This window comes from Mustela lutreola, chromosome 14 (assembly GCF_030435805.1).
Source record: "Mustela lutreola isolate mMusLut2 chromosome 14, mMusLut2.pri, whole genome shotgun sequence".
Classification (NCBI taxonomy): Eukaryota; Metazoa; Chordata; class Mammalia; order Carnivora; family Mustelidae; genus Mustela; species Mustela lutreola.
The window spans coordinates 5798076-5825544 of NC_081303.1; the positions used below are offsets into that span (position 1 = coordinate 5798076).

Here is a 27469-nt window from a genome sequence, read left to right on the forward strand (position 1 = left end):
CAGTTGGAGGGCATCAGGAATTTTCACCCTTCCTTAGCTTTCTCAGATGAAATCCTTGGGAAGAGCGAGCCTGAGGCATGGGTAAGAGGAAGAGCCCTAGAACATTGTGGCTCGTGTATGTACACACTCGGGTGCGGGACTGCCTGGGCTCAACTCCGACAATACCAGTGATTAGCCATGCGGCTGTAGGCAAGTTTCTTAACCTTTTTTTTTTTTTTTTTAAGATTTTATTCATTTGAAAGAGGGAGAGAGGTCGCAAGTAGGCAGAGCAGCAGGCAGGTCAGGGGGCAGGGGGGCGGCAAGCAGGCTCTCCACTGAGCAGAGAGCCTAATAGGGGGCTCGATCCCAGGACCCTGAGATCATGACCTGGGTTGAGACAGAGACTTGACCCACTGAGCCACCCAGGTGCCCCAGTTTCTTAGCCCTTTATGACAACTTCTCTCCCTGTAAAATAACAGTGATGATGAGAGTACCTACCTCACTAGTATCCAAAATCTATAGAGAACTTAATGCAACTCAACACCCAAAAAACAAAAACTCCAGTCAAGAAATGGGCAGAAGACACGAACAGGCATTTTTCCAGAGAAGACATATAAATGGCCAACAGACACGTGAAAAAATGCTCAACATCACTTATCATCAGGAAAATACAAATCAAAACCACAGTGAGATACCACCTCACACCCGCCAGAAGGGCTACAATTAACAAGAAACAACAAATGTTTGCGAAGACACAGAGAAAGGGGAATCCATCTGCACTGTTGGTGGGAATGCAAGCTGGTGCAGCCACTCTGGAAAACAGCATGGAGGTTTCTCAAAAAGTTAAAAATAGAGCCACCCTACGAACCAGCAATTGTATTACAAGGCATTTATCCAAAGGATATAAACATAGTGATTCAAAGGGGCACCTTCTATGCAATGTGCACAACAGCCAAAATATGGAAAGAGCCCCGATGTCCATCCACAGTGGAATGGGTAAAGAAAATGTGGTGTATGTACACAATAGGATACTATGCAGCCATCAAAAAGAATGAAATCTTGCCATCTGTAATGACATGGATGGAACTAGAGGGTATTATGCTAAGTGAGAGAAGTCCGACAGAGAAAGACAAATAGTACATGATTTCACTCATAGGTGGAATTTCAGAAACCAAAGAGATGAACATGGGGGAAGGGAAAATAAAATAAGACAGAAACAGAGAGGAAGGCAAACCAGAAGAGGTGCTGAGCTCTAGGGAACAGAGGAGAGGTGGGTGGGAGGAGATGGGGTAACTAGGTGATGGGCATTACGGGGGCACTTGTACCGAGCACTGGGTGTTGTAGGTGACTCGTAAAGCACTGAGTTCTACCCCTGAAACTAACAATACAGGCTACGTTAACTGAATTGAATTTAGATAAAAGATTAAAGAAAGAATGGGGGGCGCCTGGGTGGCTCAGTGGGTTAAGCCACTGCCTTCGGCTCAGGTCATGATCTCGGGGTCCTGGGATCGAGTCCCGCATCGGGCTCTCTGCTCAGCAGGGAGCCTGCTTCCTCCTCTCTCTCTCCGCCTGCCTCTCTGCCTGCTTGTGATCTCTGTCTGTCAAATAAATAAATAAAATCTTAAAAAAAAATAAAAATAAAATAAAGAAAGAATGGTACCTACCTTATCGGGTTGTGGTGAGGGTTAAAGGGAGTACTATGGTAATAATAAGCTACTATATGTGGGGCGACCTGATTGCGTGGAGGCTGGCGGTATGGGTGATGAAAAAATCCACCCGAAGCAGAACAAAGGAGACAGAAGCTCATTGAATATATTGAGAGGGCCAGCGGGTAGGACAGGAAAGGACAGTGTCTGCCAGGAGGCAGTGGCGGGAGCTATAGCTAAAGGGCAGAGTGAAGGGTTATGGGAACATGTGCAATTTCTCCTTTTTTGGTAACTGTGCGGGGTTGTAAGTAGCCACTGGTTGGTGAGGGCCTATGGCTATTTCCAGGCGGGGAGCCGAGTGGGCCTGTTTGCACTCAGCAAACAGGCAGCGGGCCTTCTGCTTCCTAAAGTTTCGGTGGCTCAAGTCCGCCGCCTAAAAGCAGCCTCCACGTTACAGCGATAGCAGGCACAGCGAAAACAACCTATCTGCCTCTCGGTAGGTCGTGAGCCTTAAATACAGCATTACGAGGGGCGCCTGGGTCGCTCCGGGGTCCAGCCTCTGACTCCTGATTTCCCCTCTGGTCATGATCTCAGGGCCAGGAGGTCACCGAGCCCTCGCTCTCTCCCTCTCTCTTTCTCTCCCTCTCCCTCTGCGTCCCGCCCCTCATTAAATAAATCTTTAAACAACAAAAAAGCATCACAAAACATCCCACTCAGGGCTTGGCAGATATTAGACACTCGGCGGCCAGGCGGAGCGGTCCCCCCCCCCCCCCCCGGGCTCTGGTCCCGACGGCAGGAGGTCCCGGCAGAGCCCCGCCGGCTCCCAGCGGGAGCTGCCAGCGCCGCCGGTTTCGGTCCGACGGGAAAGGCCTTTGCGCGCTCCCCCGCTCCGGGCCCAAGCTCTCGGGGCTGGGCGAGCTCTCAAGGCCGTCACCACCCCTGGGGCTCCGCACCCCTTTGGTCTTCGGCCCGCAGATTGCTCCTAAACGGGGCAATTCGGTTTCTCCCCGTCGGTGACGACCCCGGGCGGAATCGGGCGGTGACTTTGAGCGCAGCGGAGCGGGGGCCTCCTGGTGGCCCCGCGCACACCGCCGACCCCGGAACCGAGCACCCAGCGGGCCGGGCCCCCAGCGCTCCTGGAGGCCACTTCGGACTGCCGGCAGGTGCGCGGACGAGGAGGAAAGCGGCCCCTGGAGCCGCGGCCGGGGCCCTCGGAGCTCCCGGAGGGGCGGGGAGCGGGGTGCGGCGCTGGACTGGGGCAGCCGCAGCCCCGGAGGGCGGGCGAGAACACATCGCCCCCTGGTGGTCGGTCGGCACACACCAGCCGGGCGGGGCGGGGCGGGGCAGCGGGGCGGGGTCTCCTCCCTGCGGGAAGCACCCGCGGAGCCGCTGGCGGACTCGTTGGCCACGGCGGGGACCCGCTGAGCCTTCGCTTTGCCTCCCGCAGACGCGAGCCCTGACGCGGCGCCCGCACTGCCCCGCCCGGCCCGCGCCGCCAGCAGGGGCTTCTTGAGCCGGGCAGAGCCCAGCACCCACGTGCGGCGCTGCCCGCGGCCTCCGCCGGGGTCGGGGTGGGGGGTGGGGCGGGAGCGGCCGGTCACCGCTCTAGGCGACCGGAACCCGCGCGGTGTCACTGCGCGACCCCGCGCCGTCGGGTCACCACCTCCACACGGAGGGGCAGTACCGGCCCGACCCGGGAGCGGCTCCCGTTGTGAGGCCGCTCTGGGGCCGCCTTGGTGGGGTGCGCCTGGGGGGCGCCGACCCCAGACCCCCCGGGTCCGGAGAGCCCAGCGCAGCGCCCGAAGGAGCCCCGGCGCCCGAATTAGGCTGGAAAATCCGAGAACCGAAACTGCCTCCTTGTGGAGAGGTGGTGAGAAAACCGAGACCCCACACCGGAGAACCCACAACCGGGCTTCCCTTCCTCACGTGACCCTGCGGAGTTTTCTGTGGAAAAAAGTTTCCGTGAATTAGGCCTGAGGCGGGAAAAGAGCGGCCGTGTTCGCTGCGTCCACCCGCCGGGGGAGAAGGCGAGACGCCAGTGGGACGCCCGGCCGCCGCCGCCGCCCCCACTCCAGCGGGGAGGCCCACCCACGCGCGGCTCCGCTGAAAACCTGGAGGAAAGGGGAAAGTGTACAGAAAAGACGCATCAATATTCAAAAGTTAACTCCAGACAATACGGGAAACCCCCAAAATCAGGGAATGGAATTGGGACTTTTTAAACATCTGCCCTCTTCTTCCCCAGAGCAGGCTCGCATGTTTTCACAGGGAAACGTTCTCAAACTTTCAAACGACAGAGAAGCCGCTCTCCCTCCCCCCCCCTCTTTTTTTTTTTAAGATTTTATGTATTTTGGGGCGCCTGAGTGGCTCAGTGGTTAAGCCGCTGCCTTCGGCTCAGGTCATGATCTCGGAGTCCTGGGATCGAGCCCCACATCAGGCTCTCTGCTCAGCGGGGAGCCTGCTTCCTCCTCTCTCTCTGCCTGCCTCTCTGCCTACTTGCGATCTCTCTCTGTCAAATAAATAAATAAATAAATCTTTAAAAAAAAAAAAAAGATTTTATGTATTTTGACAGACAGAAATCACAGGGAGGCAGAGAGAGAGGAGGAAGCAGGCCCCCCCGCTGAGCAGAGAGCCCGATGCGGGGCTCGATCCCAGGACCCTGGGATCATGGCCTGAGCTGAAGACAGAGGCTTAACCCACTGAGCCACCCAGGCGCCCCCGCTCTCCCTTTTTAAACATTACTTGGGAAGGCAGAAAAGTGGGGAAACTCCCCAACTCATTTAATGATGCGATGCTTGTGCCCCAACAAAGGCAGTATTCAAAAGTTTTAGATCGATATTAATATTATTCAGAAGCATTATCCCTAGATGCAAAAATCCTAAACAAAATATTATCAAATCACATGCCGCAGTGTATTTTTAAAATGTATCACGATCAAGGAGGATTTATCTCAGAAATACAAGGGCGGTTTTACATCAGGAAAAAAAACCAATCGGTACAAATCACCACACACACCCCCCAAAAAAGGAGAAAAATAATACAATCCTTTGAATAGATATGCAGAAACACACTGAGGTATTCAATCATAATCCATGGTAAAACTTTCAGCAAACTAGGAACTAAGGGTATTTTTTTCCAAGTGTACACCACCACACCTACAGTCCTCTGCTCTACCAGCTGAGCTACAGAAGGGCTCTCTGATTGTCCTAATTCTATTTCTTTCAGTTTTTTACAATACTTCTATTTTTACTCACACTCCCCTAACTGGGAGAAGGAAAATTGTTACAGGATAATTTTAAAAATAGATTTTAAAAACTAGACTAGGTAATGTTTATAGAGTTATTTACATTTTATAAGGGTTAAGTATTGTACAGTTGACTGGCTCTTAATTATTGTCCATCTGTCACAGATCATGCTTCTTCCTTCTACCCCTTAACTTCTGAGACTATTCTGAGACTAAGTCCAGCAAAAAGGCTTTGGTCAAGTCAACCATGATAGTAGCAAAGTATAGGTAAAAACAGTGTTTACTTTTCAGTATTCTTAAGGTTGTTTAGCTGTCTTTCATTTACTAGAATCCCTAGATGTCTTCCATTTCTCAGAGTCCTAGAACTTTAATTTCCAAGAACTTCTGAGAAAGAGAATGGGAAACTGTTGTTCACTTCCTGTAGTACTATTTTGGACTGAATATCTGCATCCCCCCCAAAATTCATATTTCGAAGCCCTAAATCCCAGCGTGACTGGTTTTGGAGATGGGGCCTCTAAGGAGGTAGTTAAGGTTAAGTGAGGTCATAAGGGTGGGGCCCTGACCCAGCAGGATTAGTGTCCTTTCAAGGAGAGACATCAGAGAGCTCCCATGCTCGTGCTCTCTCTCTCCTTACGCATGCGCACACGCGCATAGAAAAGCCTTGTGAAGGTAACAGAAAGATGATGGCCATCTACAAGCCAGGAACAGAGCCCTCACAAGAAACCAAATTTGCTGGCACCTTAATCATGACTTCTAGCTTCCAGAACTGTGAGTAAATAAATTTATGTTGTTTAAACCAGTCTGCAATATTTTGTTATAGCACCCTGAGTAAATTAAGTACCTATAAAGCTTCAGAGGGTTTTAATCTGGCACCCAAGTATAGAACGGTTTCAATAAAACTGTTTAAAACATAACCCTAAGTAGTTCATGCATGTGGGAAGATTATTTTGAGAAGGTCTACAAAGGCTTTTCCAGACTGCCAATGATGTCCACGGCATTTAAAAAAAAAAAAAAAAAAAGATTAAGAGCCTCTTCACCTCCTTCTGGCAGACATAAAATAAATCTATGTGGTGTCAGGGTAACATGCCTCTCTAATTGTTTTCAGCCATAAATTTAACTTGGACTTAATATATTCTAGTCTGTAAGCTTTAATGATATTAAATTCCATACCTCAATATAGATATAGATTAGGAAGACCATATTCTATTTGGACAGACCTATATGGTGTGAGCCAATGTGTATCATTGTGTACAACTATACATATTATACCCCACATGTAGTGTAGTGTACCTGTAATAAGTATTACGAATTACAGTGAATGCTACAATGGTTAATTCAAAAGAGTGACTAAAAATATTATCAGGGGCACCTGGGTGGCTCAGTGGGTTAAAGCCTCTGCCTTTGGCTCAGGTCATGATCCCAGGATCCTGGGATCGAGCCCCGCATCGGGCTCTCTGCTTAGCAGGGAGCCTGCTTCCCCCTCTCTCTTTGCCTGCCTCTCTGCCTACTTGTGATCTGTCTGTCAAATAAATGAATAAAATCTTTTTAAAAAAATCAATATTTTAAGGCTGAACTCTAAGAGTCCTTGCAGTAAAGCCGGGCTGCTGATGTCCAAAAGGGAACACCAGCTCACACAGTAGCTGGCAGTGCTCTGGGAAGAAGGCTAATGAGCCACTGCTAATGCACAGAGTAAGAAAGCCAATCAGCAAGTATTTATAAACGAGGAGTCAGAGGTTTATAAATAGGTCTAAAAATCCTAAATATGGTATCTGTGAAAAATAATAGCAACAATAATATAATTTCCAGAGCTGAGACATCTCACAACTCCATCACCATCAAAGCCTACTGCCAAAAATCTGACATTTTATAAAATACAGAATGGGGAAGAATTAAGCAGGCAGAGGCCAGACTTTTGTAGCTACCCACACAAAACTGGTATGAAAATAAACTTTTGGGGGCTTATCCTTTGTCTCATGTTTGTACACAGGCATATTTGCATATAGTTATGCTTGTGTAATTGCACATGGAAAGAAGTTGCATAAAAGCAGGCAATGTACAAATACTATCACTGTTTTAACTTCATTTTAATGAAGTGGAAAAGGATATGTGTAATATTAATAATAGAAACTCTTGTTTTATATTGTCTGTTCCCAATATACTATCGAGTTGATTTTACTAGTTACCCTAAAACTAACCTGCCATCAGGAAAGAGAAAATTGCTATGGGATAGTCCAAAAAATAGCATTTTTTAAAACTAAAAGTAACATTTGTAGAATTCTTTACACTTTTAAAAAATTCTTTGCACTTTATGAACTACTTTAACCTACATTCTCTGAAGCTGTTTAATAGTTGTCTGTATGAGTTATGAATTGTGTAACTACTGGTCTCACTAAAAGCAGATTTAGAATTAGTTTCTTTAAAGTAAATCACCAAATTACAAGTTTTTAAAAATTTAATATCAATTTAGTTAACATAGAGTATAGTATTAGTTTCAGGGGTAGAATTTAGTGATTCCTCAGTTGCACATAATACCCAGCGCCCATCACATCAAGTGCTCCTTAATGCCCTCCACCCACTTATGCCATTCCCCCCACCTCCCTCCCTTCCAGCAACCCTCAGTTTGTTTCATAGAATTAAGAGTGTCTTATGGTTTGCCTCCCTCTCTGTTTTTTTATTTTATTTAAAATAATTTTATTTTATTTTTCCTTCCCTTATTCTATGTTCATCTGTTTGGTTTCTTAAATTCCACATATCAGTGAAATCATATGGTATTTGTCTTTCTCTGACTAACTTATTTCACTTAGCATAATACCCTCCAGTTTCATCCATGATGTTGCAGATGGCAAGAGCTCAGTCTTTTTGATGGCTGAGTAATATTCCATTCTCTCTCTCTCTCTCTCTCTCTAATATGCCATATCTTCTTTATCCATTCAGGACATCTGCTAAATTACAAATGGTTTTTTTTTTTTTTAAAGATTTTATTTAGTTATTTGACAGAGATCACAAGTAGGCAGAGAAGCAGGCAGAGAAAGAGGAAGGGAAGCAGGCCCCCCGCCGAGCAGAGAGCCCGATGTGGGACTCGATCCCAGGACCCTGAAATCATGACCTGAGCCAAAGGCAGCAGCTTAACCCACTGAGCCACCCAGGCGCCCACATTATTTGGTCAGACTTCTGTGTATATTACATTGTCTAACACAACAGTTTAAAGGGACGTTGAACAATTATACTGAAATTGGTGCTAATAGGTATTCAAAGTGATGAGAGAAAAAGAAATATTTAATTGAACTAGGTGTAGAGCGTTACTAATGTTATCAAGCATAGATGTGAAGTGCTTGTGAAGCAGAGAGCCATATTTTTCTTAGAGGATAGGTAGTGACAGAAATGTGAAATGAGAAACAAGGACTGTTCCTGGAAGATATACCTAAACATTTCCTTGTGCCCTTTCCTAGAGCTGTTGAACTGGCCCTCTAACAGGTTCTTGTACATGTCTGAACTTGCCTGTGAAAAATGTAGGTCACTACCCATAGGTCTCAAAACCAGCAGAAGGGAGAGAGATGTGTAAAGGGACTGAGTCATGTGGTTTGTTTCAGAAAGTCAAGTAACTGGAGTGCAAAGTGTGTTCTAAGGGGTGATGGGGACAGGCCGGGATGGGCATGAGTTGTACAGAGGCAGAGTCCAGGTCATAAGAAAATTTGAACACCAGATTTAGGAGTCTGAATTTTGTTCCGTACTGAATTTTGTTCCATACTCAGTGGCGTGGACTAAAACTGCAGGAGGTGATCAACGTCACCTTCTATGACCATCTCAAGTGACCTCAAGGAGAAATCAAGAACAGCAAGAACTGGAAAACCAGTTAAGCGGACGTGTTCAAACAATGTTTTTGAACAATCAGACATGATAGAAACATAATGTATTAAGATGACTTAAGGGTCTTTCTCACTTCTGTGTGGAAATCAGTAAACCTTCCTTTTTAGAACTCTAAAAAATTATACCTTGTGATGCACAAGTATTTGGAAATCTGCTTGCAAGCACATGCACCCTTTCCCCCCTTATGTACATATAATAATTTTATATACACGATTTGTACACATAACAAGCTTCAGAGCAGTTCTTGAGCAATTTGAGAATTTGAGAGCAATTTGAAAAGCTGTTCCTGGGGCTATAGTCTTCACTAAGACAGCGAATGAAGCATTTACTAGCCTACTTGGTGGTTGACTTTCTTTCTGTCTACAGTGGGGAGCCATGAAAAAGCAGAAGTGGATAACTACTTTTTAAAAAGCCAAAATTTGGGGGTGCCTGGATGGCTCAGTGGATTAAGCCTCTGCGTTCAGCTCAGGTCAGGATCTCAGGGTGCTGGGATTGAGCCCCATGTCCTTCTCTCTGCTCAGGGGGAACCTGCGTCCCCCTCTCTCTCTGCCTGCCTCTCTGCCTACTTGTGATCTCTGTCTCTGTCAAATAAATAAAATCTTTAAAAATAATAATAAAATAAAATAAAAAGCCAAAATTTCTCTAGCGTTTTTGGACACGGATAGGAAGACTTTACCTGCCTCGTTCATCTCCGCGAATCCGGGGCACATGCGTTCCCAGCACAGGAGAGTAGCTGTTTGCGGAACAAGTGAAGCAGCTTGAAGGGGCCTCTGCGGAGAAATGACACACAGCTGTTAGGATTAGTTTCAATCTTTGGGAGACCATTTGACCACACACACCAAGATTCCCATAAATATGCTTTACCATTTAGGAATTCTACTGTGGGGCTCCAGCGTAGAGCAATACTCCCTAAATGAAGAAAAGCTTTATAAAGTTTATTACAGAATTGCTTTTAATAGAGGAAGAAAACGGACACAGCAGGCTAACAGTTAGGAAGCAAGTTATTGTGCACGTCTTATCTGGGGTATTTAAAAAGCCGTCGTTCCAATGATTATCAAGACACTGCAAGGCCAGGGGAAATACGCATATTATTACATTAAGCTTTAGAAACCCACCGAGACGCACAACCGAAGATCGGACGTGATTACAAGCCACGGGGCAGGCGGGAGGGGACTCTCGGGTGAAAGTTTGTCCGGAGCTGGGGGTAAAACACTTTTTCTTTTCTTTTCTTTTTTTTTTTTTTTTTTTTTTTTTCCCTTCCGTGTATTTTCCTTATTGTTCTCAATAACTTCATTCACTCGGCAAACACGCACGGAGAGCCCAGCACGCGCCGGGCCTTGCGCTAGGAACCGGGGCGACAGCAGTGAATAAAGCGCAAAACCGGCCGACACAGAACTTAACATTTTTTTCCCCGAAGACGCAGAAAATTAAGACGGCTCTAGTAGCTGGCCTACGACACGATTCGCGGCTGGCGAAAATTAAGACAAAGAAAGAACCAAACTGACAGAGCGTTTGCTTTCTTATCCGCGGGGGCAGGTCCTCCTCTAGGTGGGAGGACCGGGGCCGAACTCGGAACTGGCCCAGCGGGAAACACAACGAAAGCGCGGGAAACGCCGGCCCTGCAGGCGTCGCTGCAGGCCAGGTCGGTCCCGGGTTTAAGTAGGGTGTGGGCGGGGCCAACGATGCGAGTCACGTGACTCGAGCGGGCGGGAGGAGGAGGACTGAGAAAACGGCGAATTTACGCCTCACTTTCTCTTCAGGAAGGCGGGCGGAGCCGAAAACCAAACAAAAGTCTTCTGAGGGACAGGGGGCGGGACAGACCCGAGCGGACCGAGCCTCCAGCCCCGAGACTCTCGCGTAATTGGTTTTTCGGTTATTGGTCACTGTGGCAGGGCGGTCTGCGGTCGGGTGAGACGTGGGGAGCAATGGCGACCTTTGTGAGCGAGCTGGAGGCGGCCAAGAAGAACCTGAGCGAGGCCCTGGGGGACAACGTGAAACAGTAAGAGCTGTTCTGGCACAGCCTCCGGGTCCCCGCGCCGGCGCTCCCCTGGTTTCGGGCCGCCGACCCTCCCTGGAAACGCCCCCCACCCCGCGCCGCCCCGAGGCCCGTGCTGCCTCGCGTCGCGGGCGGCGGGGCCTCCGGGCTTCTCGGGCCGGAGCCGGGCGGGCAGCCCGAACTCGCCCGGTCGCCGGAGGGGCCGGGCCTCCCGGGACTCGGGCGGGCGCCTTCGCCCGGGACTCTCTGCCCTGGGTGGGGCGGGAGGGGCGCACTCCACGTCCAGGGGCCTACGGAGCGGTCGCGGGCCCCTGCGCGGAGTTTCGGGACGCGTGGGACCTGCCCGGGGCCGAGAGACCCGGAGCCCGACACGCCCCGGCGGGATCGGGCACCGCGCCTGGCGGCCCGCCCCGGAGGGCTTCCTGGAGGCGGGAGCTTCCTGACGTCGGGGATGCGTAGATCGTGCGTTATAGAGCACTGACAGCATCACCGCGGTTATAGGGATGATCTCAGTAACGGACGCTGATCACCCTTTAAGCCCCCTAACGTGCTGTCTCATCGGAGGTGTGAGGTCCGGACGGTTATTCTTCCCATTTGATAGACGTGAAGACCGAGTTCTAGGGAGGTTACGTAACCCTTCAGAAGTCACCAGGCCTCCCATGCCTGATTCCTGGCTCTGATGCCTTATGAGGGGTTCCAGAGCCGCAAGCACCCAGCCAGACCTGGGTTACGGCAGGGGACCGAGTCCGCCATCAGGGCCAGTGCCGATGGCGGGATGAACCGGCAGTAATCTGGCCGAGGCCGAAGCTAGATAAGATATTTCAGAAGTACAAGGACGAGTTTGGAAGTTTTCAGAACATTAATCGTTATTACAATTTTATATATTTTTTTAAATATAGGAAACACATTTTAAATATTTAAAATTAGAATGCCTGTGTTGTTGCTGCTAGATGGTTTCTGGGATATTCCACGCATTTGCATTCCTCGGTAGATGGTCCCTTAAAAATAATGTTGCTGCAGGAGCAAGGCGTTTGGGGGGACACTTTCTTCTTATCTTTTTCTTTATATTCTTTATTATGAGCAGGCTGAAGTTACTTGGATGTCATACATTATTTTGTCATACATTATTTTTGATGGAGTTGACATTCTTCTTTTTATTCTAGCAAGATACACAGAATTCCCATGTAAGACTTTTTGAAAAGACTGGTTTATTTCTTTGAGATAGAGCAAGCATGAGCGGGAGGGGGAGACAGAATGACAAGCAGACTCCTCCCTTGAGCACTGGTCCGCCTGCCCTGGGGCTCAGCGTCACCCTGAGATCATGACCTGACTGGAAATCAAGAGTCTAACACTTAACGAACTGTGCCACCAAAGCGCCCCAAGCAAAATATAATCCTTAAAGATTATTTTAATATTATGAACATTAATCAGACTTCTACAAACACTAGCATTAAAATCGAATCTATTATTTTGGCATAATTATTTAATTTTTTGCGAACATTTATTGACTCCCAAAGATAAAATAGTCCACCTAAAATTACATCTTAATATTCATGTTTACTGTCAATTTCTTTGCTTATTTAATTAATTGAAAATTATTTTAATAAGTAAAATTAAGTTTTCACCATTCATTAATTACTATAGTTTGTTACTTTTGTAATACTGACTGCTAAAATTTACATTTTTTTAAGCACAATTGACTTTTTACTGTTACGTCTAGGATGCTTAAAATATTGGAAAGTGTTTCCATAATATAATAAATTTGAGAGACCTGCTGTGTGTGATTTACTGATGAGATGTGATGGTGACTTCTGTGATCCCACACATATCACACAGGGTTGCCAGAAATTTGAAGTTAGTATTCCCTATGTGGTCTTTAAAGGCCAATGCTGGCTCTCTGATGTTGGTCAAATACAGATGCGAAAGCTAAATTCGGTGCATCTGTAGGGTAAATCTCCATGAACAATGCAATCAAAATACGCTTTTGTGCCAGGAATAGCTAGTGGCATAGTGTGGTTTTGTATTTTTCCATTCTCTCACTGTCTTTTCCTCCTGCTCCTTAGAACACTATAACATCGCTCTATAGTGATGTCTCACATTTCTTCCATGAGTAGTTTGCTATGGTTTATACAACCTGCCCATTTACACATGGTCCTTGGTGGCAGGTAGAGCAGAGGCAGTGTAAAAGGAACCCAGATGAGAGTTGTTTTCTACTTAGCTTGTGGTCCGAATGTCCTTTACATCAGGTTGCATGCCCTCATCAGCTTCTAGAAAGACGTGGCCTTTGTTAGTTAACTCACTTTGTGTCGTACCCTGGAGAGTGTCCTGTGTAGAGAAGTGTTGGATTATTTTTGGTGACTCTATCATATGTATTTAGTCTTCTCTAAGTCTCTCCAGTGCTTCCTCGTCTGACCCACTTGTATTTCTCTCCCATCATCCTCACCTTCACAGAGGCTGACTGACTTTTTCAACTAACTGTTAGGAACAGTTGTTTGTCCATGGCTATACAGCAAGGTAACACAGAGACCAGGGTTGGGGAGCAGGTCTTCCAGATTTTGGAAGGGGTGCTAGCCCTTTGGGCCGCGAAGTTTGCCCCTGGAGATCGGTGGTATCATGTTGGCAGAGCTTCCTGGTAGAGCCTGGTTTTACTTACAAGTTCGCATTCAAAATATGAATGTATTTGCATCTTTCTTGTAAAATTGTGATGCAGGGTTTTTAAATAATGAAATTTGTCTCATGTTACTATCTTATTGGGTAGAATGGGACGGGAAAACACTTGTTTTTTTCTGTGGCACTTCATTTCATAATTGTTCCTGTCCTTAAAAAAAAAAAAGGCATTTGAGTGTCTGTTGTTGGGAAGTTACCGACTAACGAGTGTGTAAGTATCAGGTGAGAAGTCATGCCAGACTCTAGAACTTAGCATATTTTGCTGTTGAGTGAAATGGGTCTTAGGCAGCTTTGACTCCCTTAAAGCTAGTTTTCTCCTGGAAAGAAGGAATGCGTGTGAAGCCGAAACTTTGCCTGCGGTTACTTGCACACGTAGTGGGTTACATACAGAGGCACCGACTCAGATGGCTTGAAGCGGATCTGTGTTCAGGAGAAGCCCTGCCAGAGGCATAGTAAGCCAGTGAGGGCATTCAGCCGTCTCGTTTAGAAATCTTTTTTTTTTTTTTTTTTTTTTTTTGTCTTTTCTGTCAGGAACTCAAGTGAGCATCAGAAAGTAGCTAAGTGTGAATTGTAAGTGATTCTAAGACATGGACTGAGTGACTCTTCTTTCGGCTTCATAAGGAAGGGGCAGCTTCCTTGAGCACTGAATCAGGGGCTGTGGATGTGGAAAGTCGTATTTTACTCCTATTTCTAATCTAGGTATAAAGGATCAAATCTCTCTCTCACTCTTTTTTTTCCTGCTAGTTAACTGGAACCTTTTATGATTAGTGGTTGGTTTTCACTTTAAAAACCACTAGGTTTCTCCTACCCATGGGTGTTTTCTTCGTGGTGAGGCAATTTAGAAACTCATTACTTCGGCTGATAGATTAAAACGAGTTCATTTGAAGGGAAGGAGGTTATAGGATCAGAATGAATGACCCTTTCCCAACCCATAAAACATACACCTTTTAAAATATAGATCTTTTTTTTTTTAGTTGGGGGATGATTGACATATGACATATAACATGACATTAGTTTCAGGTGTGCGACAAGTATTCTATGTAAATTGCAAAATGATTATCACAGTAAGTTAGTATCTGTCATGATACATAGTTACAAAGCTTTTTCTTGTGAACTTTTAAGATCTCTCAGCTGCTTTCAAATATACGATACTGTATTATTAACGGTAGTTAATAATGAGAATGCGTATCTGAAATTCATATTTAAGTTAATACCTTTAATAATAATACTTTTAAAATATAAATCTTAAATGTAGAATTCTGGAGGGTAATCTTTTAGAAAGGTTAACAGTGAGGAACGAAAGGTACGGCTGTGGTTTTGACTAATTCATTCATGAACCCAATTATGTGACTACCTGCCAGTCACTTCTGGGAAAAACTTTTTTCTTCCTTCTCCTTCTGTCGGTATTCTGATTCCTAGGTGTGTTGGCTTTCAAGGCTGCCATAACAAAATACCACAGGGGGGCGGCTTAAACAACAGACACTCATCCTTCAGGAGGGTGGAAGTCTGGCTTCAAGGTGTCATCAGGGCTGTTTTTTCTGACTCCTCTCCCCTTGGCTAGTAGATGGCCACTGTCTGGTTGTGTGTGTATGTGTGTGTGTCTCTGTCCTAATCTCTTCTTACAAGGATGCCCATCACATGGGCTGAGGGCCCACCCTGAAGATGCTAATTTAATTTAATTACCTCTTTAAAGGCTATAAAGTACTTCCTGGGTGCTGGGGGCTGGGGCTTCAACATACGAATTTGGGGAGAGGAACACAACTAAGCGTATTATATGGTAGGGAATGCAAAATTTCCCGCCCTGGGTTTTGGAGCAGGTAAGGTGAATTTCGGAAAGAAGCAGACCCCTTGGTTCTTAATACTGCTTCTGCCTTTGCAGATACTGGGCTAACTTAAAGTTGTGGTTCAAGCAGAAGATCAGCAAAGAAGAGTTTGACCTTGAAGCTCATAGACTTCTCACACAGGATAATGGTAAAATAATTATCTGGGGAGTTATTTTACTGTTCTGAAGTTTTCCCAGACTTGTAATAAATGGCAAATAAGTAATTGCAGTAATAAATTGCAATATATTTTGTAGTCTTCTCAGTTAAAGAAATAAAATTGGGGTTTTAGTGGTATGTAAGATTATTTTAATACTATGAATATTAAAAATAAAGTGTAAAGAATGGCAGGGTAGGTGATAATCCAAAGTCAAATAATGGTTTCCTTACGATTTAAATATTTTGTATTTGACTTATGATAATCTTCCCTTTTTCAGTCCATTCTCACAACGATTTCCTCCTGGCTATTCTGACGCGTTGTCAGATTTTGGTGTCTACACCAGGTAAGGGAGTGGAAATACTTCCAGGGACGTCCGTCAGCAAAGCCACTGAGCACCGGGCTTTAGTTTCCTTTAACAGACACATCTGTTGCGCAAAAAGGAAATGATCTTTGAACCGCTCAGAAGAAAACCTTTATTACACAGGTGCAGCCTGTTTCTTAGAACCTTGGTAAAGCCGGTGATTTCCCTGCGCTTAGATTGACTTTGGTCTTTACTCTCCGCTCAGCTTGATTTTGGATGACTTCAACGAAGGACGCACAGGAAGAGGGTGGGCAGTCAGGATGCCGAAGCGGAGGGCAGCGGGTGTCAGCAGCGGGTTTCCGTGACACAGGGAAGGGGAGTGAGGGTTAGGTGCAGGGGAAGCCACCACATGGGGTGAAGACCTGGACTTGGACTGTCTCACTTACATGCTCAAGGAGGAGAGTAGCACCTGGAAGGTGAGAGCTGCCTTTGGGGGGGTAGGTAGAACCTGGTCCTGTCACTTCGCCCTGAATAGGTATAGATAGAAACAGTGACTACTGGTTTTTTGCTAAAGCGGTGCAAGTCACTTCTTTGAACCATCTTGCTTGAATCAAGTAGTCGAAAATAAATAATTTAAATACATTAAAAATTTGCCTTGCAGTAAAACTTACCCTGAGCTCTTGTTAAAAACTGGGATTTTTAGGGCCCTCCTGCTGTAGATTGAGTATTTTTGTTTTTAAAGGACCCGTGGTGATTGTGATGGCCATCTTTATATAGAAGTGACTACTAGAACTTTCTGTCATTTCCCTCTGCTAACCTCTGCTGTATGAGAAAGCGTTCACATGGAACCTCCTCCAGGCCGAGTCCTCACATTTGGAAAAGCTGTCGTTGGCGCAGAGTAGTGAACAGTGAGCGTTTGTTTGTGGGGAGTGGGGTCAGGCGGGGCTGTTTCCCCGAGCCCACCCGCCCCGTGCTGCACGTGGTCACAGGTGTCCGATTTCTCATGTTCTGTTTCCTTCAGACAGGGGTGGACTTCCAACTAGTTGGGTCATAGAGGAGATCCACTCCTCTGTGTAAAATTTAATTTATCAGGAAAGCCAACATGGTGAGACCTAGATCGTGCTTTTCATGTCCGTGTGTTCTAAAAAGTGCGCGGAAAGGGTGAGTGGTGGGACCGGCAGTAAAAACCCTGGCTGAGAGGAGTCAAGAGACTTAGGCGCAAGTTGAGGTTTTTCCACTGGCTTAGGTGGCATAGGTAATTATTCGGTGTTCTTGCTTTCACACTTACAAAATACAGTAAGATTTGCCCTACAGATATATATTAAAAAGCGTACAAGAGAACAGTGAAAAAGTACTCTTGAAAGTAAAAAAAGAAATTGCCAAACAAACATGGAGTGGTATTAGAAAGTGTTAAGTGGCTGATTTTAACTAAATAAAGCCTTTGATAGGCATGAATGTTTGTTACTGCTTATTTTAAAATAAAGGATAAAACATTTGGAATTTGAGAGGTTACTTCTCTATCAGGCCTACAACCATTAATGAAATTAATGAATGAATTAATGAAATTAATGGTTGCTGGCATCAAAGAGATGATTTAAAAGTGAAAAATAGAAATAGTTCTTTGTACATATACTACTTAGGGGTGGGTTTTCTGTTTTTCTAAGCTAGGCAGGAAAAATGATTTTCTTAATATTGATAGAGCGACTGCAGTGCAACAGACACGGTCAGTCATTCTTGTTAACCTTCACAACAGCTGTTTAGGGTAGGTATTAGCCTCCTTTTTTATGGATTAGGAAACTTTAGAGAAAACAAAAGGAAATGAAAAGCAAAACTTAACTGACACCTTCTGCGACCAGTAAGTGGAAGCGTTGGGTCCGCACTGAAATCTGCCTGCTGCGGGAAAGCTGGCCTTGTTGCCGGCCCGACCTCACTCACTGTGCGGTGCGTCCTCGCTGGGACTGTGGTCACACATCAGCAGCGTCACCCAATGCCCAGGCCCCTCCGGCAGGAGTAGGCTTTGCTGGGAATCGTCCGCAATCGGCTGACCTCATCCAGGAGACTGGGTGTTCCAAAAAGACATTGGAAGTGGTGGAGAGGAGGAACTTGACTTCCCAAACAGTCCCCCCCCCCCCCCGCTACTTTCTAATTCCAGTCTAGTTAATATGCAGTGCTATGTCAGTTTTGGGTGTACAATATAGTGATTCAACAGTTCTGTACTCAGTACTCATCGTAAGTGTCCAGATAGCTCTTTTTTAGCTGACAGACTTGGAGTATTTTTTTTAAAGCTTTAAAAATTCATTCTTCAAAAAACATCAAAATGGAAGTAATGTTTTTGCTTAGATGATGAGTGGCCTTTTTTTTCCCCTATCTTATTAAAATTGGAGGGGGATTTTTCAAGTGTACTGTATGAGCTTGGATTACTTTGCCTTTTTTTTAGCCTCAGAACTATACATACACTCATGGTTAGAAAGAAATGATACAGACGGTCTTATAATGAAAAGTTCCTTCCCACTCCTAGACTTTTTCCTCAAAGACAACCACTTTGTTTCTTGATCTTCTGGTAGGACTTCGATAGCTCCTCATTGGAGCTTAAATCTCTTTCTGTATTTACTGATTTTAGACATCTGCATTAATGCTTTGTGTTTGTGAGATTTCTTCAACTCTTTCAATCTTTCTGTCCAGTGCATTCTTTTTTTTTTTTTTTCTTAAGATTATATTTTTTTATTTGAAAGAGAGAGAGAACACAAGCAGGGGAAGCAACAGAGGGAGAGGGGGAGGCAGGTTTCCCACGGATCAGGGAGCCCGACTCGGGGCTCGATCTCAGGACCCCGGGATCAGGACCTGAGCCGAAGGCAGACATTTAACCCACTGAGCCACCCAAGCGTCCCTCCAGTGCATTCTTTAATTCAGCAATTTTTACAATACCTTCTTTTTGTTTTATGGATATACATCTTTTCAAACTTCTCTGAAGACCCCAGTTAGAAATTATTTGAAGTCCTTTGTGTTGCCTGAATTCTTTAGTCTGGGACCTCCGTTTTCTGTTTGTTGAGCTTGGGCTTTCAGATCATGTTACAGATGATCGTCCGATGTCTGGTGACGCATGTTGAAGAGTGAAGCATACGACGCCTGGGGGTTTTGCTGTAGCGGCTGCTGACGGGAGGCCAGCTCTGCTGGGGCTCCTCACATGTCAGCACGCGGAGAGTTGTGCTCTGGGCTGCCAGCATCTGTACCAACGACCTCAGGATAGCCCAGAAGTTTTGTTCCGTTTAGCTAGGGGAGCGCTCGCCATCCTCTTGCCCCCCCCACCCCGCCCCTTCCCCCTGCTGTTATAAACACTGCGCTGGGCTGGCTTCAGGGCCTGTGAACTGGCCATGAACTCCGAAGGGCCCCTTACTTGGCTTAGGGCTCTACCATGGTTGCTCGAAAATTGTAAATGTTTGAACAGGGGACCCTGCATTTTTATTTTGTACCGAGCACACTGCTAGGGGTGAGGGAAGGGGTTTGTGTATGCGATTTTTGAATACAGACCTTCTGTTAATCTTGTTTTTAACCTTACTGACCCTTCCGGTTTCCACTGTACTCACCTTCTCCAAATCCAAACTTTGTGGATTTCTGCTGTACAGGTTGACTGCTTTCTGCATTTCCCAACCTTGCCTAGCCTAGGTTACTGCTGGATTACGGCTTCCGTGTGTCTGCTTGTAATTTAGCACCTCTTTAGCTCATTGGTTTTTTGGTTTTTTTAAAAGATTTTATTTATTTATTTGGCGCAGAGAGAGAGATCATAAGCAGGCAGAGAGGCAGGTAGAGAGAGAGGGGGGAGCAGGCTCCCTGCTGAGCAGAGAGCCCGATGTAGGGCTTGATCCCAGGACCCTGAAATCATGACCTGAGCCAAAGGCAGAGGCTTAACCCTCTGGGCCCCCCGGGCGCCCCTCTTTAACTCATTGTTGGAGTTCGTTGGGCTCTCATCTTGTTTCACTCGTCTTCCTTTTTGTCACCGTCATGCATACATGCTGTTTCCTTTTCACTATTACCATTTTTAGTTGGTCTTGGAAGAAAGAGGAGATTTGTGTGCTCTGTTCGCCATCTTGAACTAGAAAATTCTGTCCTTTTTTGATACTACTGCTACTCATAAGCAAAGAAAGCACCCAATAGACATTAATTAAAATAGAAAAAACAAGTTTATCTTCATAAAGAAATAAGTTTGGTTACAGCTGAAAAAACACGATTTGAGAGGATTCATAATTTTGTTTAGAAAGTAGAAAGAGAAGATCTGAATTTAAGCATTTATTATTTAGTTTCATTACTTGAGCATTCCATACTTTTTTAGCCCAAAATGAAAGCAAACTTAGCAGTTGACAACTGTAATTATTTTCTCTTACGGTTATGATTTTTCTCTCACACAGAGGGTGCTGGATCTTTGCCCTGGACAGGGGGTTCTGCAGCTAAACCTGGAAAACCAAAGGGGAAGAAAAAGCTTTCTTCTGTTCGTCAGAAATTTGATGTAGGTTGTTATTTGATAGATCTTGGTAACAACTGATTTAAATGCTGGTGTGATGAAACTGGCTTTCATTTCTAAATAAATCTTAAAATACTGGTAGTAGAGTTGAAAAAGGGGGGCCATGATTCAGGGGGAAAGATGTTACTGTATTTGAAGTTGATGAGAGTTTCAAAGATTCTGAGTCCCAAGTGGTCTGAGTTTTTATAGTTCTAGTTTGTTACAACATAAATATTAATAGGTTTTCATTAGTACCTCATGATTTTTTAATGATTCAAAAAGTATGCCTGTATTCTTTCTCCTCTTAAAATATTTTTGTGGAATGAATAATGTTTCACCCATTGAAGACTTCTGCTCCCTGGCTACAGGACGCCTGGAGGTCTCTGGCAGGATCCTGGTGATGCCCAGCTAGGCCCTGAGCCTCTGGGGATCAGCAGGGGTTGATGAAGGGGTTTGGCTGTAACACTTGTAAACATTTTAGAATAACTTGCTTTTTTGTTCGTATTTGGGGAAGAAAGTTTCTCAGAAGTATTCCTTTTATAGATTTAACTGGTTGTTGATAGGTTTGTTGATTAACATCAACAAACATTTATTGCTACCTTTGCTCTGTGTTTTCTATCAATCGTATTCAATCCAGAGGGCATCAGTATCTCCAGAGAAGCGTACCTTGGTTTAGAAAGGGATATTTGATATAAAATACAGTTTTATACTTGGAAAATGGAAAAACAACCAGTGTTCCTTCTGTAATACAAAGTTTAAATAGGGATGGGTCATACTCGCTACCAGCAGCTTATCTCCCACCGATGATGGAGAGACCAGATGGGCTGTCTGGATGTACCCGAGGAAGGCAGAAGTTTTTTGGGTGGGACAAGATTGGGAAACACTAGTTTATTTTATTTTTTTAAGGATTTATTTATTTATTTTAGAGAGAGAGTGCACACACGTGCTCTTCTAGGAGCCAGGGGAGGGGCAGAGGGAGAAAGGATCTCAGGCTCCTTGCTGGGTGCAGAGCCCTACTTGGGGCTTGACCTCATGACTCTGAGATGATGACCTGAACTGAAACCAAGAGTCAGGCAGGCACTTACCCAACTGAGCCATCCAGGTGCTCCAAGAAAAGCTATTTTAAATAATTAGAATGATATGTCTTAGCGAGATTCTGTGTTGAGGATTTTAAGTAGAAGATGATATAAAGTAGATATAAAGTAGTTACACTGGTGTTCTCTTGCAATACCTGTTATTAGAGGTTATGTTGGTTGGCTCGGCTTTTATTTTTTTTTTTTAAAGATTTATTTATTTATTTATTTGACAGAGAGAAATCACAAGTAGGCAGAGAGGCAGGCAGAGAGAGAGAGAGGAGGAAGCAGGCTCCCTGCCGAGCAGAGAGCCCGATGCGGGACTCGATCCCGGGACGAGAGATCATGACCTGAGCCGAAGGCAGCGGCCCAACCACTGAGCCACCCAGGCGCCCGGTTGGCTCTGCTTTTAGAGCGTAATTGGAGTATTACTCTCTATTTCTACTTTCAGAATTTGCTTACTTACAAGTATACTCTGACTTGTTTAAAAATAGTTTTATATTTTCTCCTTTCCCCTAATTGTATTTTTAAGCACAGAGCCATATCTTCTGTGATTACCCAGGTGTTCACTGAACAGAACAGACCACTGTGCGCACTGCCACCGTTCCCGTTAGCTCATGTCTGCGTTATTACTATGTAATGGGTGTGACTGTGATTATTTGTGCATGAGTTACTAATGTTTTTTTAACACCCTGTGGTATGGTTTTGGTGGCATTAATTTGTGGGATCTCAAGCCGTAAATTGGTTACTTTTCTTTGCATTATTGCTTGCCACTGTGATGAATAATTTTGAAAAGTTTTCTTACCCGTAGCATAGATTCCAGCCTCAAAATCCCCTCTCGGGAGCCCAGCAGTTTGTGGCAAAGGATCCCCAAGATGATGATGACTTGAAACTTTGTTCCCACACAATGATGCTTCCCACTCGGGGTCAGCTTGAAGGGAGGATGATAGTGACCGCTTACGAGCACGGCTTGGACAACGTCACGGAGGAGGCGGTCTCAGCTGTTGTCTATGCCGTGGAGGTTAGTTTGCCGGTGACAGGAACAATCTTACAGGTTGGGTGTAACGAGCTTGTGTGTGTTGTTGAAAGTTGGGACTGCAAGAAAAGAACCAAAATGTCGCCATCTCGGAGTTGTCATCTTGAAATTGTTTTCTTTGGTGGAGGGAAACACCCCATGGTCCAAGCAGTTGCCTTCAGTTAACAGCCTAAGCTCTTCAGAAAGGTTAATTAGGGCATAACACTTGTACTTGACTTGGTGTTTAATTTAACAGGGAAACCGTTTTAAGGGGAAAAAAGAGTTTGAGAATCGTAAAGATTAAAATCACTGGTGTTTGCTGTGGCACAGCATTTAAAGAGCATTAGACTTGGTTTCCAAGCAGTGGGATTCTTGCCTCACCTCACCACATCTTCCACTGATCCATCCACTTCATGCATTCAGTTACTGGACAAGGTATACTGGGTCTGTAGTCCCGGGTATGCCGGGCGATATTGGGTAATTCCCCAATACTTGGGGGCCCCACTTCCTCACATGCACCTCAAAGATCATAAGAGCTATCTCATGAAGTTGTAAACATTAAATGAATTCTGTGTGGAAATGACAGTTTACATCATTCAGGCCTGGGTATGAGATGATCTTACTGGTGTAGTTGAAACACCAGGCCTGATCCCGACTCCGCCGTTGCTAGCAGTAGGCTGGGGCCAGCTCTGTCTCTTTATTTTCACAGACATTTTCCATTCCCCTCTTATGTACTTGGTGCTCATAAAGAGATACTAAATACCTGATTTTTTGCTTATTTCCTAGATATCTGTTGTACATGTGGCTTTTGAGAGAGCCAAGGTTCTTTTCTTGCAAGGATTTTACTAGATTGAGCATTATAACCAATAAATCTTAGATCTTGAAACTTCTTGTCTTATTTTTAAAGCCTCCTTTAAAAAGTTTCATGTAATTTTTTTTGTACTTTCATTTAAAGCTATCTGAAAATTCTTTTTTTGAAAAAGGAGCCAGTTTTAGGGTATAAACAACTTCTTTAATAAATTACGTGTAGAGCAAGCCCCTATTAAATAGAACTAAATAAAAATAGCGCGGCTCCCTCCTTCGTGTGGCTCCCTGGTAAACCTTCATTTGGTTCCACCATATGCCAGCCTGTCTCGTGCCTCCGTCCACTGAACACTAGTAAACGTTTTTTAGTCAATGGAAGTTTTATGATTTGCTTTTAAACAGGAGTTCATGCTGTTCTCCTTTCTTTACTTGTTTTCACAGAATCACCTGAAAGATATATTGACATCTGTTGTGTCCAGAAGGAAAGCTTATCGGTTACGTGACGGTCATTTTAAATATGCCTTTGGGAGTAACGTGACCCCACAGCCTTACCTGAAGAACAGTGTCGTGGCGTACAACAACTTAATAGAGAGGTACATGGAGTTTCTTGTGATCGCGCAGCCCTTCTTTCTAGCAGGTGTGCTCCCGTCGTGTGTCCCATCGCTGGTGAATGATTGGTTACTACGTTTCTGTAAGTCTAAGTACCCTTCCTTGAGAGCAGGGCGGTTTGTTTTCTGTAGCTGCATCCTTGCTTGGTAACTGGTGAAGTACTTGGTGCTGTTTATCAGAGGCGAAGTTGGCGAGGCTGCCACGTGTGGTTCGACGTGAGTGCCTCGTGCCTGGCATCTTCCGAAGTGGACTGGAGTGGTGCCCTGGGGCGGTGCGTTCTCAGGGCTCCTGAGCGCCGGCCCCGCCCGGGGGTAGCAGTGGGGTTGCGCTCAGTCCGAAGCGCGCCTGTGACTGTTGGGTCAGGGTTGGGTGGCTCGGTGGTGGGAGGAGGGCTGGGAGGTGTTTCTCTGCCTCCTTGTGTGGCTTCCGTGGCGGTAGCTCCAGACAGTGGCCTACTGGGTCCCATTGCTCCTGGCAGACCTGGTCTCGGCCCGCGACTGCGGGATTCCTCTGTCCGCCCTCCGGGGACGGCTCCCGGGACTTGTAACCGCCTGAGTCTTCGCTTGATGAGATGACCTGGATGACCTTTCATCTATCCCTGTGGGGTCTGTCTTCACCCCTACCTTCCTTTCTTCCTTCCCAGCAAATAATTTAGTCCAGAGTTTAAGCCTTTGGGAAAGAAAAAGCAGTGATGTCATTTTTCTCGTGGTGACTGAAGTGACTGAATTTCTTTGAGCGCCAGTTGGCTGGTTGGTCAGGGAGATGACAGGAAGGTACACGTTCCGAGAGCAAAGTGTGACTGGGAAGGCGGCTGGGAGGGACGTCGGCGGAGAACTAACAGGCAGGGAAGGTAGAAGGTGTGGTAGGACGAGGTGAAGGGCGGGAAGCTGAGAAAGAGTTGGACACAGCAAAGTGTTGACAGCACGCGGAGGGGTTGAACCAGATTCTCCTTCATGGTTGAAGACCTTGAGGTGGCTCACACGGGCCCTCCGAAGAGCACCGTTTGTACTCAGATTGCCAGGTGTGAGGGTTTCCATGCTCAGTCGCATTCAGGCCTATCTGTGTGGGAGTACTTGTTCTCTTTTATAAGCCATTCTTTTCTAGGAAAAAACAACAACAAAACAACAAAGGGGGCTGGGGGGGGGGGCTCCTTGTAGTGGCTGAATGCTGGGAGTAGTGTTTCTGACCCCGCCAGGCCTCCTGAGCTGCCCTCTCTCCCCGCTGGCCGGTCCCTGGAGGGCTTCTGCCTCGCTGCCGGCTGCTTCGTCCCCCAGCAGGGCTGGCTTTCCTGATGCCCTTACCCACTCTCATACCCCGCTTCTGCGCGTTCCTGAGTTACCTCCTCACTGTTGTGTTACCTCTGGGATGGTCTTCCGAATTGTGTAGGTCATCTCCTACAGTTTTATGATATAAAAATTGTGCCTGCCGTCCCTGCTGGTACTCTATCTAGGTCCTGTTTTGGGAAATTGGCAGGATGTGGATTTTCTCCATCCTCCATTTTTGCTTATTGCTTATTCTGTGCTGTATCTTCTTTTCTTGGATGTTATTTTTCAGTCCTATTGTCTCCAGTTACATTTTATCTTCCTCTCTCGTCAGTGTTTCAATTTCATTTTCCTTTAATTAATTAAGTCGCCACCCCTGCGCCCCTTACCCCCTGGACTAGAAGCACTTCAAGGGCAGGAAACAATTTTGGCTCAGTGTCCTGAGCTTAGTAAATATTTTAACATTGTGGAGAGAGGAGTGTAAGTGTAGTTGCTCTGCATTCTGTTTCCAGCTTGACAGATGGGCTGCCTTTAAAAATGTAAATTATGGGCTACTGATGTATATACTAGCTAAAAATTAATTGGGTTTGTAATTGGGTTTCTCGTTCATTTGAAGATATTTTTAATAAGATGTATTAAAGTCCATTTCTATTCTAGTTGTTCAGTTGTCTCCTTCCTAGTTACTGGCTTTGTTTCCAGTCCTCCAGCCTTTTCTGCTCCTTGTGCCGGTCAGAATCCCGCTTCCTACCCGCCCCCCGATGACGCGGAGCAGCAGGCTGCCCTCCTCCTGGCGTGCTCCGGGGACACTCTGCCCGCCTCTTTGCCTCCTGTCAACATGTACGACCTTTTCGAAGCTCTGCAGGTAACTCTTGGCCCCTTCAGGTTGGCCTAGATTTAGGGATAGGTTCAAAGTTTCTGCGAGTTTACGAAGATATTCAGTAGCCTTTCCTCTTCCTGGTTTTGGTTTTCCGTTTTTAGTTCATTAAAGCCATTCATACTACCTTCATGTTTCAGATCCAGGGTCCAGGCTTCCTTCCTCCTCCCTCCTTCCCTCTCCCAGACCCCACATGCCCCGCAAAAGAAAGAAAAGAAAAAAAAAATCCTCTGTTCCCTTACTCCTATTTCAGAGGCTTGTTACTTGTTTTCTTGTTATCTAGTTGGAGCTTCATTAGACTCTGGCTTGTCGTCAGTAGATTTGTGCAACTTTTGTGTGTGTTTGTGGATAGAACCCTTTTTAATTTTATATGTTGGAAAAATACATACACTGAAGCGAAATCGGAAACATGCAAATATTTGAATCACAGGTGCACAGGGAAGTCATCCCTACACATACCGTCTACGCTCTCAACATAGAAAGGATCATCATGAAGCTCTGGCACCCCAATCACGAAGAACTGCGGCAGGACAAAGTCCACCGCCAGCGCCTGGCGGCCAAGGAAGGCCTGTCGCTCTGCTGAGTTAGGGCGGTCTGAGGGGACGGGACCCTCAGCGAATTCATTGGTTGTTGAGAATTGGATGTTTTTGGGGTCCACATTTCAAGGCTGAAGTGTACAGTGTAAATATAAATTTTCCTATGGAAATGTGACACTGAGTACATTTTGTGTTGCTACTGTGAAGCCATTAATATAAATCTGACTTTGCTCATGACCCATGTCTCTGTATGTGTGTGTGTTCTCAGTTATGGGAGGAAGCACTGAAAAAATTCTGTGCCTGGATTGGAAAGGTTTTTGGGCATCTGAGGCTTAGTATCCTGTGGTCTACACGTGAGGTAGATGACATCCTAGAACAAAGAAGCTGTTATAACTTAGTCCCCATGATCAGCAGGGACATCTGTGTTTTCAGTGGCCGCATATATTCTATACCTGGCAAGTCTGACATCTCTGCCTTTCTTCTAAAGAACTGCTCTTGCATTTTGGTTGAAATAATCCACACAGTGTTAAAAATCATAGACCTCCTTTAGTGACCAGTTTAACAGATATAGGTGTCTCCCTCAAAGTTCATTACAACTCCATAGAAAATAGGACCTAGAAATGCTGTGCTGTTAGACAAAGTCCTTTTTTTGCATTAAAAACCAAAACAACAACAACAAAACAAAAACCTCGAATATAATTAATCTTACAAAGTTTTTTCTTATAACTTGTTTCTTTTATAGTTGATATGCCCAAGGACTTTGGTCGGCAAGTCCATCTACTGACTATTCCTATAGAATATGTTTTAAAAGGCCCACATACACATACTAGATTTATACTTAGAAATTCCCCAGTTCCTCTGCAGTATGTTTCTATCCTTTATCAAATGATAAACTGAAAATAATTTACATTTGGCAGTGTTACTAATAATAAAGTTTGGTTTTTTTAGAAGTGATGCTTTTTACTCAGAAGATAGTATTGGGCTATGCTAGAATGTTTGGATGGGCTGTGTAGGGCTACGTGATCTATGTATCGACGGACTTGTTCACATGGTTCAGTATTTGGATCTGTGTATTTGATTTTGTACTTTAAATGTGACAAATAAACCTTTCAGGAGAAAACTTC

General features: G+C 45.4%; 1 protein-coding gene across 1 annotated transcript; it reads left to right on the top strand.

The window, feature by feature from the left end:
- The first annotated feature begins 10450 nt into the window (after positions 1 to 10450).
- On the top strand, positions 10451 to 27469 carry TADA1 (transcriptional adaptor 1). The gene is made up of 8 exons (XM_059147168.1): positions 10451 to 10732; positions 15276 to 15367; positions 15654 to 15719; positions 20081 to 20178; positions 22057 to 22266; positions 23506 to 23657; positions 25635 to 25797; positions 26240 to 27469. Exons 1-8 carry the CDS (start codon positions 10659 to 10661, stop codon positions 26390 to 26392), a joined length of 1008 nt encoding a protein of 335 aa, XP_059003151.1. The 5' UTR covers positions 10451 to 10658; the 3' UTR covers positions 26393 to 27469.